General features: G+C 36.7%; 2 protein-coding genes across 6 annotated transcripts in view; both read left to right on the top strand.

The window, feature by feature from the left end:
* The window catches only part of LOC108658740 (uncharacterized), a 68,751-nt gene that overhangs the window by 44,670 nt on the left and 6,077 nt on the right, over positions 1-18,004 (top strand). For all 5 annotated transcript variants that reach the window (XM_089256801.1, XM_089256802.1, XM_030385055.2 and 2 more), the window contains exons 5-6: positions 13,004-13,611; positions 13,681-13,890. In XM_089256801.1, the coding sequence (XP_089112927.1) occupies positions 13,004-13,611; positions 13,681-13,890 (818 nt within the window). The remainder of the gene's footprint in view (positions 1-13,003; positions 13,612-13,680; positions 13,891-18,004) is intronic.
* On the top strand, positions 5,809-7,194 carry dunk (disrupted underground network). Its single transcript, XM_030385063.2, has one exon. The coding sequence runs from the start codon at positions 6,283-6,285 to the stop codon at positions 7,054-7,056; it is 774 nt and encodes a 257-aa protein (XP_030240923.1). The 5' UTR covers positions 5,809-6,282; the 3' UTR covers positions 7,057-7,194.

Below are 18,004 nucleotides of genomic sequence, written 5' to 3'. Positions count from 1 at the left end.
AACCAAATTGCATTTGCGTAACTTAATTCGTTTATATTTGCGCTGTTTGCCCCACCGTGCGCCACCGTGCGCCACCGTTCGACATCATCAAATTCTGTGGCAAATGCCAGACAGACGATGGATGCGATGGCAAGCGTCAGACATTCGCTTTAACCACTGCACAATTAAATCCAATTTAAAGCATATTCAAATTGCGCAGATGTGACTTAATTAACTAAAGCTTGCAAATCGCGGATTGTGTTACGCGGCAGGCTGTGGCTTATACTAGATATTTGCCATTATTTCAAGGCGTTTATGACGCATGCTCCAGCCAAAGTTTTTCTAATTAGCGCCTCTCTGTGCGATTCTCATGGATTCGTGAATTGCTTATGTATACAATATATGTAATATATATTAATGAATTATTAAGATAGTTTGCTTAGAGATAATGAAATGACGAGGAGAGCAATTAGAAAATGATAGAAAGAGTGAGAGAGAGAGCGAGAGAAAGAGAGAGATAGAGAGACAAGGATTGATTGAAGTATGAATATAGAAAGAGAAGGCATGATACAGATTTACACAAACAGAAATAAGTTAGAGATAAATGTATGTATATAGAGAGAATGAGAGGTATAAATGGACATCTTAAGCTCTTCAATAGCTGAATACATTATTTCATTCATATCAATGAACAAAATATGCATATATTAAAAATCTTTATTAGATTATTTACCTAATTTCAACAAATCAGCATAAAGTCTGGGAGAACTACTATGAACATAAAAATCTATTGTCACGGAAGTGTCAAAGAAATATGATATTTTAAGCTTGTTGTTTGTGAGCTGTATAGATAAATAAATACATGCATATACACATATTATCTGGGCAGATGTTTTGTCAAATCCACAGCGCATATCTATCGATACATATATAAATATATATGTATATATTTATTATATCTTATTTGCTCGCCACTTCACAATTTGCGCTCGTCATCAATTGAAAATTCGATCAAAATTGTCAGCGTTAAATTGCAATTGTCATGATTTTATTTACGAGCTCTTGTTTATTTTCATTTTATTTGATTATGGCCAAACGCCCCCTTTGATGCAATTTGAGCGTCGCGTCGCTATCAGAGGGAAGCTTTGCTCGTGGGTCTTTCGAGTGCAATTTATCAATGGAAGAAACTTTTGTGACAATGAATTTGCGTGAAAAGAAAGCCATATAAGGCGACTAGTGGCCAGCGAGGGGAATAGAAATATATATATATATGTATATGTAGTATGTATGGCTACGTTACCATGTGCCATTTATCAAAGCACGCCATTCATTTGCAAAGAACGTACTTGGGAGGGAAAACGCAAAGCAAAGCAAATCGCCGACCGCCCCACATGTTGGCCAATGGTTCAACAACCCGTGGAATCGAGTAAACGCCTCGTTTACTAAAAAAAAAAAAAGTGTAGACTATAAAATAATACAACAACAACAACTACAACAACAGCAAGAAAAATCTGTGGCAATCATTTTTAATGTAAAACAGAGACGCATATTTGCTAGATGAGATCACATGGAAAAAGTCGCTGGGCTGCAAATTGGACTGGACGGGGTTGGGCTGGGCTGCGTTTGAGTTTTGTAGAATTGAAACTGAAATTGAAAGGGAGCAGCAGACATTAATAATAATTACGTGACCGCCGGCTTGACATCTGTTTGAAGTTTATGCTGGCATAGCCAGAACATGAGCAGCAGCAGCTCTAGATGGGCGGGCGGCTCGTTCATGGATCATTTTCCTCTGCCGCTGATGGAGTTATTACAATGGCCCTATAAATAGACAGTCGCTTGACTGACGATCGGCACGCAACCGACTTTTGTTTTCATTTGTTTTTCTTCCTCTTCTTCGCTTCTTTTTTTTTGCCTTTATTATTTTGACCCTATTAGCGCAACCGAGTTGAACTGAAATTCTCGATATGCCCTGACATGATGAGGCCTTCAGTTCTTAAGAATTGACAAGGAATGGAATGTCTGAGAAGCCGAGAAGAAGAAGATTTTTAGACATTATAAATTCTGTATGAACTGAAATATTTGTTGTTTTAAATATAATTATGTAGTTTTCAATTTATTTAGTAAACTATTATAGACTATAGATATTAGATAGCTACTTTAGAATATAATCCAAACTTTATTGTGAAATTCCTATTTCGTTTACCTAGAATTATTTGCACATATAAATTGGCAAAAGATTTTAGTATATCTAATTATTGATGCAAATTGATTTTCTGTATATGATTTACAATATTTGCATAGACTTTTATTTGATGTATATTCGACCAAAGTTTCTATACCTCAATGAAAACTGGAAAATATTCTTTATATTGCCACCAAAATATCTAAAAGGATTTCTTTGCTTAAATCTTTAAATTCGTTTTTACTGAAGAGATATTATTAATTATTTTCATTGCTTATGTTATTAAGAGGGGATTATTAGAGGACACGAGTATCCAACTGATATCTTATTCTTATCTTCTTAAGCATCTAACACATCTGAAAAGCCTAAGAATTTCTCATTCTCTACTATAACTATTTTAGGAAACAATCATAAAACCCCTTTGTAATTCATGTATTAAATTTTCTTGAACTGAAAACTCTTTAGGGATAATAAATTGTTTCACAGCTTTCAATTTGTAGACAATTTCTAGACGAAACCGTGAAATATATTGGATATTACAAAGCAATTATAAACATAAATCAACTGCCAACAGATCTGTTATCAAGTGGCACGATCTATATGAAGTGTCCCTAAGAGCAGCTTGTATGACTATGTAAAATGACAAAGTTGTATCCACATAAAAACACTTTAACACATTGAGTCGTGGAATGTGCTGCCTGTTATATATATTGCAGGCATTGCAGGCTGTTTGCTTAAGCACCCCCAAAGTGCTGCTAAAGACTACGCCACTGTCTCGCCCTTTTGTCTTTAACAAATGTGCAGCAATTGAGGTTTGGTTTGTTGCTGATGTTGCTTGTTCTTCTTCTTATTATTCTTATTGTTGTTGTTGGTGTCCATCAACAAGAAGAGAACACACACACATACACACCCCAGGCACAACATGTCTTGTCGGCACTTGCCATGCTGTTCTTTGACCCAATACCCCTATCCACCCTATCCACCCGATCCTCCCCCACCCAAGTTGTTGCTACTTGCTGTGCGCGTCGTCTTGGGCTTGTCATTTGCCAATTGGCATTTATGTTTTGGTAAATTGATATTTCCCGTTGGGTGCAGTCCCAGTTGATGCATTCTATAAAACAATTTAACTAATTTGCTTTCTCTCTATCTTTTTGTCTATTGCAGGTACGTATACATACCCACATGCATATATCTATATAGAGAGATAATAAAACTCGTTTTATTCAACCACCTGTCACGTAAGTTTGTTGATAAAAGCGCTTAATGCTTTCATGTTCGGCTTCACTTCACTTAAGACAATTAATTAATGCTGTTAAGTGGCCGAAAAGGCGATAGACAGCGCCAGGGGGAGAGGGGTTAGGAAAGGCAATTTGCAGCCCATTTATAGCGACGGCGGCATCAATGGGTTAAGTGCCTTGACGCTTCGCTCTCTGCCCATTTGCTGTGCGCCGCATTACGTGCCTAATTGAAAGTCCAGTGGATCTTGTGCAGCAGCAGCAGCACCACCACCACCAGCTCTCAGCTCTCATCTGCGCTCTCAAGTGCATTTCAAATGAATCCCGTTGCGACCTCGGACAGCTGCCAGCTGGAAATTTAATTTCCCCGAGCCAAAACAAAGACACTTAATCAAGTCAGCTTTGCAGAGAAGGCAGCAAACAGACATAATTCCAAAAATTATCATAATAACAATAGTCATCATAAAGCGAGAGAAGTCGAAAAAGAGTTTAATTTGTCAACGACACTCTTCAATTTGCCCACTGTCTCTGTCGCAGTCCGTCTGCTGTCTAGACAAGTCCAAGTCATTTGGCTAACAACAGTTTTACGGTCAGCCGTGGCGACACTCGGCGAACCCAACACGACAGGAGGTGTCCTTGCTATCCCTCAAATACCTTTCGCTTGTGCCCAATCATTATTTAGTAAACTCATTTTCGTTGAGGTTTAGAAAGTTTTGCTATTAAGCAAGTTAAATTGCGTTATGAGTAAGCAAAGTAAGTTGGATTTTTATGAATATTTATAAAATGTTTTATTTTAAAAAGTAGAAAAGGCAAAAATTATAAATTATATATATTTATATTATATTATTTTATTATTTATATTTTTTTTCTTATTTTTATTTATATTATTTTATTATTTATATTTTTTTATTATTTTTATTTATATTATTTACATATTTATAAATTACTAACAATTTAATTTAATTATTTTATTATTTATATTTTTTTTATTATTTTTATTTATATTATTTTATTATTTATATTTTTTTATTATTTTTATTTATATTATTTTATTATTTATATTTTTTTATTATTTTTATTTATATTATTTACATATTTATAAATTACTAACGATTTAATTTAAACAGATTTCTGACATATAAATTGTTGCTTAAGTCAAATGTATTTAAGTGACCATAATGAGGGCTCTGACTTTGTCATTTCTGACAGTTTTTCTTCTAGCTATTTTTTATACATATTTCCCTTAAAGTATTAATTTTATAAACATTTTTTATAAAGGCGCTAAAAGCTTTTATTACTAATGGTATAAATCAAAATCTATCTAAGTAGCCATAAATAAGCGCTCTGACTAAATACTATAAAATCTGTCTGCAACTCATTTAATTCGACATTTTAGTCTAGTCATAATGATTGATTATTATTTAAAAATTAAATAAAATAAAATAATTTATGATTTAATATATAATTATAAATACATTTAGCATATAATAATATAATATAATTCATATTGATTTAACTTATGTATCATTGTCAATTATTATTCTCGCATTTATTTTGCTACCAATACTCAGCTGTTTAATAAACAGCCGCTGAGCACCTGACCTAAGCTACAGGTGGCTTATATGAGATTTAAATAAGCCAGCTGCGGCTTATACTTTCTTTATTTCTGTAAAGCAAGGGATTAGTGTTAATCTTCCCGTTTTTCTTCGTATTTCTAACCTGATCCTAGCGCCAGCTTATAGAGAGAAGTTGAGGTAGATTGACTAACCTTTGATTGTCAGAGAATTCGATAACGACATTCATTTATGCTTTTATACATATATATCTAAATGCTCTGACTACATTTGCTGCAATTCTTCGGCTCAATGTCTTCTTTTGAAATATAATCTCACAAAATAAAAAAAAAAAAAACATTTTAAACTAAAAATATCTAGTTATCTTTAAGGTCTTCTGATCTTAGCTAGTTTAAGAATAGTTGGAATAAGTTTGCTCTCAAACCATAGCAAAACTATTAACAACTTTTAGTCAAGTTTTCATGTACCTTGAAAACTCTTTCCCCCATACTTTCAATTATGTCTTTTGCCATGAGCGACAAAGATAAGGCCATGTAATCTTATCAATTGTTTATGATTTGAATCGGCTGCTCAATGTTGCTTTGGTACTTGTGTAAACCTTCGTCTGTTCTATGAATAAACGAGAATTGTTCATGACCTTGGCATTTGATAGATTATTTTTTATAGAGTGTACATAAGATATATACTCTATATATTCTAGTGTTATTATTATGCAATTCAAAGTAGGCCAAGTCAATATTTGATATTGATTCATTGACTTGACGCTTAGCTCTGCCTGCCAGTTGCGAATTGCTTTGGCCAAATAAAATATCGATTTAGTTTAGGCAAATACTATTTAGCTATGCAGTGGCTATAATAGACATATCCCAAACAGCTGTTGGCCAGGTGTTGCCTGCGAAAGGTGACAACTGGCCAAGCTATAAAAGCCCCGAACACGTGTGCAATGACTGCACTGCAGCGTTTGTCTGTCTGATGACATTTGGGAAATGCCGAAATTAAAAAGCAATCAAGGAATTACCCAGGCACAGGCCTAATTACCTGTACTTGGGCTTAGCTTGAAAAATGCGCTAGGGATTTACAATGGGCGATAGAGGGTGGACGGAGGGGCGGCCCGTAAAGGTTAACCGCGCCTACCTACCTGTCGGCCCAGGGCGGCTCGCCTGAGCCTGCCTCAGAGCTCAGCCTCAACTACCTGGGCGCTATATAAAGATCTGCCTCTGCTGAGATGGGACATCAGTTGCACAGCAGCCTTTGAAGCAAACACATTGCCAAGCCAAGTTCCACTCCAGAAGCAACAACAAATTCAGTCATCATGGCCACCTACACTTGCACACAGTTCGTAAACTTTATGGAGCCCCTCAGCTGTGGCGCTATTAACACCACATATACCCTGGATGCGGCGCGCTTCGGTCAGCGTGATCTGAGCCTGTTCATCGAGAGCCTGGAGACAATTGCACGCATCGAGCGGGAACGGCACGAGCGACGTCAGAGCCGGCGCAAGCAGAAGCTGCTGGAGGAGCGCATTGCCGAGCTGGAGGATGAGCGTTGTGTCAGCCCGACGCCCAGCGCCGAGGAGGCGGTGGATGAGCCCATCATGTACATGGAGGCCAAGTGTATACCGTATGCCATCAGTGAATCTCTGCCCGTTGCCGAGAAGTGCAATACGGACTACGATATCTGCGATGATGAGGCCTATGGCAGTGCGAATCACTCGCCACGTAGCAGTGTCACCTACTGCAGCTGTGCCGGCGTCTCCAACACTGGCTTGGACTCCGATTCCGCCGAGTCGGGCATCTATGGTGGCTCGACGCCGCCACCGCTGCGACCCCGCTCCCAGGTCATCAGCAAGCCGAAGGCCAGGACCACAAGATCACGCATCATTAGCATGGTGCTCAAGCGGGAATACGCCAAGTCGCCGTCGGTGGAGACACTGCAGCACTCCGAGCGCTGTGAGCACCTGCTGAACAGCACCATCAAGCATCAGTATGATCAAATGTCGTCAAAGTCGCGACGTGGCATTGCCTGCAGCCAGGGATCGGCCGAGGAGCGTTTCCTGGACAAAGCCTTGCGCTATCTGACCCTGTGATGGGCACTGCGTGAAGTGCCCTCAGCTTTAAGATTTAGTTTCTAGGATACTCCAAAATTATATATAGTCTAGAATTTGTTTGTAAAACATATTGACATTAAAATTTTATTAAAAATATACTAAATTTAAATATAATTTGCTTTTTTTTTTTTTTAAAGTCATTTTAAGCATTCCAGATTATTAATTAATAATAGAGCAGAATGGCTTATTTGTAAAATTCTTATAAGATTTAAAGGTATAAAGTGCAGGGTAGACCAAGGAAATAGATAAATGAATTATAATTGTTATAATTATTATTAATTGAAAGCAAAAGTATTCCATTAGCTTATCGTCCATTTGAGAATTTTATTTATACATAAATGCAAATCTAATACATTTTAATAATACATTTAGTACATTAAATAAGCTCAAGCAACTTCTTCGCACACCCATTCTTATAAGACATCAAAGCATTAAGAGCAGAGTGTGTCATAACACACAACAAGCGCAAATACACAAACACATACACACACAAATCTAATTTGATATGCGAGTTGAGTGCTTTTAATGGAAAGCCAGAGAGTGGACATCATGCATAAGCACTCCTCTGCTTGTATGCCATTGGCTCTGCTGCTGCTGATCCCGTTGCATGAGTTGAGTGTGGACTGCAAACAGCAGCATTGAGTGCATGGTACAGATGAGTAAAAGAGAAAGGCAATTGTAGTGGGCTTCCAGTCGAGAGAGCTTAATCCAGGAGTGCAAATTCCAGCTTAGTGAAGGTGCGTGCTCAAGCATACGAATTAGTCTGCGTGCGTCTGCTATGCGGATCGGTCGCTGAATTTAAATGCGCGTGTGAACAAGCTCATACCTCGGCAGTTTATAATTATTTATTATGCATATTTCGTATAAAGTGTTTATTATATATTGTCAAATGACATTCTGCAAAACCTCTAATACATATCCAGGTATTTAAAATTACTAAATTTCTTTATTTAGCAGCATTATTTAGATTTACCGTTGCAAGCTAAAATGGAGAGTAATAGGAATGAGTAATAGCTCTTGAGTGCATGTAAAGAGTACGCTTAACGAATTTACTGTTGGCTGCAGTATTTAAATATTATTTAAGAGTAGAAGATTTACCATTGACAAACGCAGAGAAAGCCTTGGCACAGAGTAGAAACACATAAGACCAAAATGAGCTGTGGTATTTTTATTAATTGAAAATATGAGATTTACCGTTGAAAGAAACTAGGGAGAGAACAAAGTAAATACAGTGGAGGTCAATATAATGAGTAATAGAAATTAATTTTAAGCTGCAAAAACTAAATATTAATAAGCCTAAGAATTTGATATCAAAGTGAAAGTGACAAAGGATTAAAGCTCGAATAATTACTAAAGCCGTTCCACATTTATCGTAATAATGGAAATCACTGTACCGTGTTCTTGTGGTTTCTTCTAATTACCGTATGCACATATTTTAAGCGCACGTGCTAAGCCTTTGCTTTGTTCCCCTGTTGCTGCCGTTTCTTGTTTGAAATTTCTGCCTTGTTCGCATCCCTATTGTTAATGCACTATTCACACTACCTTGTGGACGACCTACTGACATGATTGTCAACTGGCTGGCAGCATCTGACTGCATCATCTCGATAATCAACTTCAATTTAACGGACTGTCAACGGGCTGTCGACTGAGTTGCTGCTTGCTTGCGTGGACTGCTTAAGTGTAACCAGTGCTCTGGCAGGCGACCTGCTCTAAATATAGCCGAACGAGTGACACTCTGCCAGCCGTCAGTCGCCAGCTATCCAGTGTGCAGCCGAAGCAGACGGAGTGTGTGTGTGTGTACATGTGTAGGTGTGCTCTTTTCAAGCTGCCGCCTGTTGCTGTTCGTTTTGTTTATCAATCTCGCGCACAGGGTGACTCGCGCACTTGAACAGGGCATTTCTAGGCGCCTGCATCCTGTTTGCCATAAAAACTTAAAAGCTCAGCGCTGTTGCGTCTGTTTTGTTTTTCGGTCATGCGCCAAAGCTGCCATAATAACGGCTATAACTGGCGCTGGCATTCCAATTTGGCTTTGGCTTTGGCCTCTGCCTGGCCTCTACTCAGTATCTATCACAAATTCAAAAGCGTAGCATACATTTCTGCGCCGGAAATGGCGAACGGCGCGTAGTGTGTGCTTGTGTCCGTGTGTATGCGCACATCAATGTATGCGTGCCAGTGTGCGTATGTGTGTGCCTCTGTTTGGTGTTGCATGTCGCGCGCGCCATGTTTGCTCAAGTAAAAGTCAAATTTGATTAATTAATTTAGTCTAAGCGACTTACACACACACACACACACACACACACAGTAAAATGTGCATGTACAGTGAAGTCTTAAAAGTGCCAAAAAATAAAAAAGACCAAATAAATGAAACGCATTTGCAAACATCCCTACCCCAGCGTGCTGCAAGTGCTCCCCTGCTCTCGCATACATTTAGTACACTGTGCGTTCCCTTGACAATAAAATATGAATTGATGCGCGCGCTGCGCCATAGTATCCCCAAACATATATACATATATATAATATATATATTTAGTTATTTCCGTGTGTGTGTGGGTGTGCGTGTATTGGTTTATCGTGCGTTCGCCTGTATTATTTTCTAGTTCGTTTTTGCTTTTATTTTATTTCATTTTTCGATTTTTTTTCTTTTTATTTTTCGCTTGTCAACTTTTTAAGGTCAACTCGTGGCTGCGTTTGGAGGCGCGCGTTCAACCAAAAATGTTTCAACAACAAAGCCCAAAAGTTATAAAAAGAAATTTCTGAAAGCCATTTGCTTTGCATAGAGAATTTTGGGTTAAATTTCTTCCGTTTTTTATGTGTTTTGGGGTGTGCCTATTTTATGGCTTGCACTTTTGCCAAAGTGTACGTATGTGTGTGTGTGTGTGTGTTGGAGCTTGCGTGTGTATGTGAATGTTTTATTGACTTTGCTGCCCTTTTCCTTGTATATGGCTGCGTGCTAATTGACTTTGCGCTTATATATGCGATTGTATGTGTGTGTGTGTGGGTGTGCGTTGTCACTTTTATTTTTATAAAAACAAAACTAAAAATTAAATTTTAATACAATTACCTTGTATTTTCTATCAAAATTCCGGAAAAAAAACAACTAAAAACATTCAGCTAAATAACTATATACAAATTCGGTATACCATACTATAACAACAATATGCTGCAATACGATCAGGTAATTGAGTACACAAATATATGTGTATGTGTATATTTATATAAATTATATAAAATCAGATATCGTAGACATGTTGACGTCAAATCAGCTGCCGGCTTTTCAAATATGACCCACATATGCAACTGTCGCTGCTGCTGCTGCTGCACCACTGCACCACCTCCAATAGTCGCTTCAATTGTGGCACTGCAATTGTCAAATGTTGTCGCTCGTTGCACACGGCAGCAGCTGCAGCAACAACAACAACAACTGACGACAGCAGCAGACGACTTGGCAGCAACTGCTCCTCGGACGTTTTTGTTTTGTTGCTGCTGAAGTACCTTTTGCATACGTGTATGATGACTGTGATTAAGTTTTGTTTGTCTTTTGTTTTACAACAACAAAGCGTCGCCTTCATCCTCTCTACCCCTCTCACTCTCGCTCTTTGTCTCTAGCCCTACTCTGCGGCTGTGCACTTTTACACTTAGCCACAGCCAAGGCAAAATGTTAGTAGCTTAGCATTGTTTACACTTGGAATGCCTGGCTCAAGTTTTTTCTCTGCACTTGAAATCTTTTAAGGCACTTGACAGAGATAACTGTGTGTGTAATTGAGTTCCGTTGTGTGTGTGTAATATAATATATATATATGTAGAGAGCTCAATTCAAATATCAAAGCAGAGCTTGTTCATAATTTGCTAAGGCTTATTAGAAAGAAGCTCTAGGCAAGGCCGGAAGTGTGTGTGCCTCCTATTGGGATACAAATTTAAGAAAAATCCATCCATAATTGCAATAAATTAGAGGACAATAAGAAGAAGTTTATATATTTATTTGGCAAACTTTTAACTGGGTCAAGGGTCAACTAATAAATGATAAGGCAAATATATATGATTTTTTATGTATATTATATATATTATTTTGTACTTATTATTTATTATTTACTATTTATTTTTTATTATTTATTTTGTATTATTTATTAAATATTATTTATTTTGTATTATTTATTAAATATTATTTATTTTGTATTTTGTATTATTTATTATTTATTATTTATTATTTATTATTTATTATTTATTATTTATTATTTATTATTTATTATTTATTATTTATTATTTATTATTTATTATTTATTATTTATTATTTATTATTTATTATTTATTATTTATTATTTACTATTTATTATTTATTATTTATTATTTATTATTTATTATTTATTTATTACTTACTATTTATTATTTATAAATACCTTTTAAATCGAACAAATCTAGCTTGCAGTTTTAATGTTCTGCTACGATACAGATATAATTCTAATCTTTAGTTAATCTTTGACCTTAATCCATGTATTTTTTCCCCCACCTTAATTTGAAGGGTCAAGGAAGAACACCGAAAGCAACAATTTATAAATTTGCAAATCTGTAAAAAACATTAGAAACTAAGGTCTTTACTGTATAATCTGTTTCATAACTTTTTCACTTGACACTTCAGGGCCTGTTTCGGCGCTGACCTAATGCGCCATTTACCTTGGGTCTTGGACAATCATCATCAGATTTGCCAACTCCCACGCCAGCGCAGATAACCTAGAAATGTCGCAGCAGAAAGTTTTTCTTTTTGTTGCAGCTGGCTGGGCTGTTCTGGGTACTTCTATATCATGCATGGTTCACAAAAAACAAACAAAGGGAAAAGTTTGCTCCAACTTATCGAAAAGTTTTCGCTTTGCTGACTCAGCACAGATGCTGCCCACACATCGGGGAGGAAAAATTGAATCATTCAAGTGTCGCTTTTTATGCATTCGCAATAAATCATTCAGACGATGCCAGAATCTCAATCTGTGCCGCTTAGGCCAAAAGTGCCTAAACAAAAGCGCCCAAACGAAACCTGTTGATATGTGTTAGACGAGTTGGTTTTAATGAACTCTTTGTATGTGGAGCGTAGTTCAAGTTTGAATCAAATTATTCCCTAATAATTATTGATTAAGCGATGAACGATAAATGGGTTAAGTAGTTGATGGGTTGAAAAAAGTTGTTAGATGGATATCATGAACAAGAAGTTTTTCTTGCGAGAAGTTTTTTTTTTGTTTAGGCAATGGAGTAAATTGTATACAAATTTATTGCTTAAATGTTTTAGATATTTATTATCAATGCACTAAAAATGTTATGGCATAAATCTTAACTTTTTATTCAATTCAGAGAACTTGTAGTATCTATAAAAAGTTCCTCTCTATTGCGTATCGAGTTGAATTATAATTTAAATTTCTGCACGCGAAAGAATCGCTTTAAAAATTTAAATAAATCTAAAACATGTTTTTGTACTCACCTTCAAAACTAGTTTCATTATGATTAAGTTGAAAGTGAAATATATTATTATGATTATTAATAATATTAAGTTTAAAGCGTGCTACAATCATAAAAAAAAAGGTGGAAGTGAAATATATAACTATGATTATTAATAATATTAAGTTTAAAGCGTGCTTTTGCTACAATCATAAAAAAAGAGTTTAATAATGAAGAAGGCGAAATTTAATTAAATTTAGTATTATTATGGTTTTTTTTTTATTATTATCTATACAGAAACTAGTTTCATTATGATGTGGTGTAGTATAATTTTAATTGTAATTGTTATTTAGATTTATATATACTAGACTCTTAACTAGTTTTATTATTTATATAGATGAATTTGTAAGTTAATTATTATGTTCTACTTTATTTATTTTTAAGCAGTTTTACAATTTGCAATCGAAAACTAATGTCCCTCTCTTTCTCTTTCTCTCCCCTCAAATAGCCACCTGAGAATGAGCTACAGAAATCACATGATCATAATCCGGCCGCACTGAGCGAGCACCAGTTGCGTGTGCAGGCATCGCTACAGCGCCTGAATATACCCGACTGGTTCCGACAATACAATCAAAATGCAGCCAGATCGCCGGACGGCGCCGGGACTGGTGCCTCCGCTGGCGGCTATAAGCCGGGCAACTTTACGCGTAAGCGCACACAGGACTCGGGTCGCTGGCAGGGGCTGAACTCGAAGACGACTTCGCTCAGTTCGCTGGGCTCGCAGCGCTCTGATCGTAGTCCCCTGCTGTTGAGTCCCTCGGCGCACAGTCATCATGGTGGGCAGACGAGCAGTGTCAGCGGCTCGACGTCGGCCCACCAGGGCGCTGGCCAGGGTGTTGGCGCCACGCGCTGGTCCACCTCGCATCTGAACTCCACGCAGACGTCGCCGAGCGTATCGCAGCGCGGCAGCTTTGCCCGCGGCGCGCCCATCAACAGCAGCTTCATGTCGGTGGCCAGCGGCGGCAGCGCCGGTGGTGTCCTTAGGAACTCCTATCGTCAGCCCTATCTGGGCTGGCGCAGCACAGAGAAGCTATCGCAGCGCACGCCCCACGAACGGCAAGTGTTTCACCGTATTTCACTTAACAAATCAATCAAATCTAATCAATTTATCAATCATCATTTTAGCTTGGCCAACTCGCTGTTAGCGCAACGCACATCACCGACAACGGCCACGGCCACGGCCACGAATGGTTTGCGTACGCTCCAGCCAGTGACGCCGGAGATACAGAGCTCGATCAAGGAGGTCACCTCGGCCATTGTGCACTATGTGAACGATCAGACGCAGGCGCAGCAGCTGCAGCAGCAGCGCAGCCGTTCGGCGAGTCCCAATTCGAGGTAGGCAGCGAGCGGATGGGCATAGAAAGCCAACGAGCAAACTGTTGCAGCCAATCTATATGAAACACACACATATGCATACACATATACATATATGTATATGGAGTGCTCATGTTGTCGTAGTAGTCGCCTACACCACCCTCTTCTCATACCCACATCCTCAACCCAACTCCAAAAACAATCTGTGTCTAGCAATTCGATTTCTATATAAAAATTCCGTTTCATCTATGTATCAACCCCATGCACAAGTCCTCTTTCATTCTATTGTTTCCAAGCCAACTTCATTTCGTACTGAATTCTATTCATTTCTATTCGGCAACTACACAACTCGCGTAGCTACCTGTAAAACAGTCCACAGTCCATCAGCACCAACTGCAACTGCAGCACTCGAGTCAGTAGAGTTTAGAGTTTAGGCTGGCCGCCACGAGCTCAGCGATGTCCAGAGGTAAGCAGGCTCCAGGGCCAACCTATGGGCTATGTCATCCTCATCGTCTCAGCGTCCTCCTTCATGTGGCTAACCTGTGACTAATCCAACTGTCTATCCACATGTGTTACTTACAACAACAAAAACTATAAATATATATGCATACTACGTTTATATATTTATATCTGTGCTGGCTTCTACTAAAACACTAAACAAACAACTAAACCACTTTCACCTCGCAAGCCAAAACTTTAGCAGACAAAAGGCGCTTGGATTGGTGCCAGCTGTAGCTCAGAATTGGGTCAGGTCAATGAGAAGATAGCTAAACTCTGTGACCAACTGCTCTTGATTATGCAAAGGAATTTTATTTGTATTAGATAAAGGCATATTATATTTATAATATTCATATAAAACTAACTGCCTTATGAGCAAAAGTGGAACGAGAATAGATAATATTTAAGAGGTTTCTAATATTTAAACGAAAGAATGAGTTTAGTGAACTTTAATTGGGAATTTCAAATATAAAGAATGTCTAATCGCATATAATGCGAATTCATGCAAATAGATGGCTCTACAAAAATAATTTTTTTAACTAAAAGAATATAGAATGAATGAAAGTAATCTTTAGACTGAACTATCTTAACTTGACTAAAACTAAGGCTAGCATTTTGAAAGAATATTTATTTGTAATTAAATTTATGTTAATTTAAATATTATAAAATAATATTTTCAACTAATATTAATATTTATAAACGCATATTTATTCTTTGAAAATTTATTTATTAATTGTTACCAAAAATAAATTCTATATAACAATTTTTTTTTAAGCCAGAGCGACAAAGGCCTTCAGGCATTTTTTGAAAATTAGTTCAGTATATAACTTACAAAAAAGAAGAGACTTTAATATAAATAATTTATTTTGTATTCTATTTCTATTTTTGTATATTTGCAAAATATTATGAATGTAGGTAGTTTTTACAAATAATATTATAAATTTTATTTTTTTAAGCTTGCAATAGTTTTTATTAGGTAAAGCTTGATTTAGAATAATATTCCAAAATTATTCCACAAAAAAGTGATCCTTAAATGTTTATTTCTTGGTCTAAAACAATGACGAAATTACTAAAGCATAGATAAAAAATTTAAATACGATCATAAAAATTAAATCATGTTATGATACATATTGACTACATGGCCATTAAATTTTGTAATTTACTACTTTGTAGGAGTATAAATTTTCAATGTGAGCTTGACATATAAGATACGAAATACCATCTCATATAATGCGAATTTTAAGAATATTTATGTAGCACAATTTCTTTATATTAATATTTAATTCAAATTGTAAATCAATTTTTAAAAGTTTTCTCTCTCTCCACAAAGTGGGCAATATTCAGTCACAATTATCCATAGCTTAAAATGTATATAGCCTTTAACAATCATCATAATTTGTTGTCGTAGCCCTCCACCGATTATGGCTTGGCTGTAAAGCCCTTACAATGTATTTAAAACTGTGCCACACACGCATTCACATAAAACGGGCTTTGGCCTTCAGTGGAATATTACGTAAGCTGGCTGTTGCTAATGCAATATGATATCATAGTGAATCTCGATTATTATTATGATTACTGTTGTTGTTGTTGTTGTAGTTGTGTATCCACACACAAAGGCGCATTCAATCTGCTGCCGAGCATTGTGGCAATCAGAATTGGAATCATTTACTTTTATCAATGTAAATCGTGTGAGATTTTTTGCCCAGCCGCCCCTTCTCCTGCTCCATCAATATTTGCACAATGGCGCCGAGCCATACAAATCGGAATTGAATCCATTTCGCTTTCATGTTGACTCACCGACAGTCGTCGCTGCGATGTCAGTGCAAACTGTCCCGGGTCTATTAATAAGGTACAATCAGGCAGCGAGCGAGTGAAAGGCCTCGCCCCAAACGCCCCGCAAGCAATTTAAATGCCAACAATGCAAGTGTCGGGACCTATTTGCCGTAGCACTAGCTACCAATAAAAGCATGCATATATACATATGTATGTACATATGTAGATTATCCTGCCCAAAGGCCAGTGCGCCTCTACCTGTGCCACTTGTCCACGTTTCTAGTGGAGCCCACTTGGCCCTACGGCACTGCCAACTGCCAATCAGTGTGAAAATCGATAATATTAAAGTGGAGCAAGCCACAGGCAGAGGTGCTACATTTCTGGAGTGTCTTTATGGGGCCAGTGGATCAGTGAGGTTATCCAATACGCTGTTGCAATGATTCGATAATATGAATTGTATTTGAGGAGGAAAACTTTGTGTTTCATAATGATTAAAATATCTAAATTGTTTATTCTAGTATTCTTTATAGTTAAAGATGATTTTATAGTTATATTGGTATTATATTAATTCTTCTTCTTATGTATTTACTGCAAATATTTTACTTTTAATAAGCAAGTTATGTATGCAACAAAATCTAAAAATCCAGTCCAATCTGATCTTCTCTTTCCACATATGTATTTTTATGCATTTTGTTTGGTTTATTTAATAGATTTTTTCATATATCATATTTCAAAAGAAAATTTTAATTGCATTCATATATTTTATATATTGTGCTGAATGTTGATATATATTAAATGATATGAATATTATTTTTATCATAAGTCAAACGAACAGACTTTTATTAATTTCATTTTAATCTTACAGAACATATAAAATTCTCTAAAATGTTTTTATATATTACAAAGTCTTGGAATATTTAATTAATATAAATTGAATTGACAAATATATATTATTATAATATATTATGCCAATTGTCCTGAAATCATGGAAATATATAAAAACGTATAATTCATTTATATTTGAAAATTAGAGAATATCTGCGAAATGTTTAAAAATATCACAACACAGGATTAATATCATAAATCTATCTTTCTATAAACTGCATAAAGCTTGCTGTATATATTATTATATATCTGCATATTTATATATATTCTATATGTTTACATATATTTTGAGTAATCCTAAATGTCTTACAACTATATCGTTTGCAAATAATTCCGATTCCGGATAGAGCATCTGAGTATTCTAGTTAACAGATGTGGGCAAAAGTTGTTTTTGGTTATTGCCGTTGTCTGTAATCAGGCCGCCAGTGCGGCGCCCGCCTCCTGCTTATTGCACCTAAACGCCGCAGCCACCCTCCACAGCAGCCAACATGGATTCGTTCCATCTCTGTTGCTCGCACAGTGACACAGTCACACACATACACACACACTCTCTCTCTCTCTCACACACACACACACACACAGTCAGAGCCAGATGACAGCAACCCCAACCCACAGCATAGCCACCGCTTTTATGCTCTCGATCCCACAATTTGACTTTGGTATTTCAGTATGTTCACATCCAAAGGCGTTTCATTCGTGTGCGAGATTTGCTGCCAGTCGCAGCTCGAAAGAGCGCTCAACTAAAATATACATAAATATATACATTTATACATATATATTTAATAGAAAAATCAAGACTGAAAGAGAAAAATTATACATGTGAGTGAAGAGTAAAGTTTGAAGTGTAATTAGATGTATGTATAAGTAGTCGAGAGTGAAGCCCGCATTTAATGGTAATGAGCCACAATATGCAAAGTATTGTCTGAGGTTAGGGCTCGACAATTGTGCAGCAGCAGCAGCAGCAGGAGTAGCAGGAGTA

The sequence above is a fragment of the Drosophila navojoa genome, chromosome 3 (assembly GCF_054131105.1).
Source record: "Drosophila navojoa isolate 15081-1374.11 chromosome 3, UAZ_NAV_1.0, whole genome shotgun sequence".
In the NCBI taxonomy this organism is placed as follows: domain Eukaryota; kingdom Metazoa; phylum Arthropoda; class Insecta; order Diptera; family Drosophilidae; genus Drosophila; species Drosophila navojoa.
This window is presented reverse-complemented; position numbering and strand designations above follow the sequence as displayed.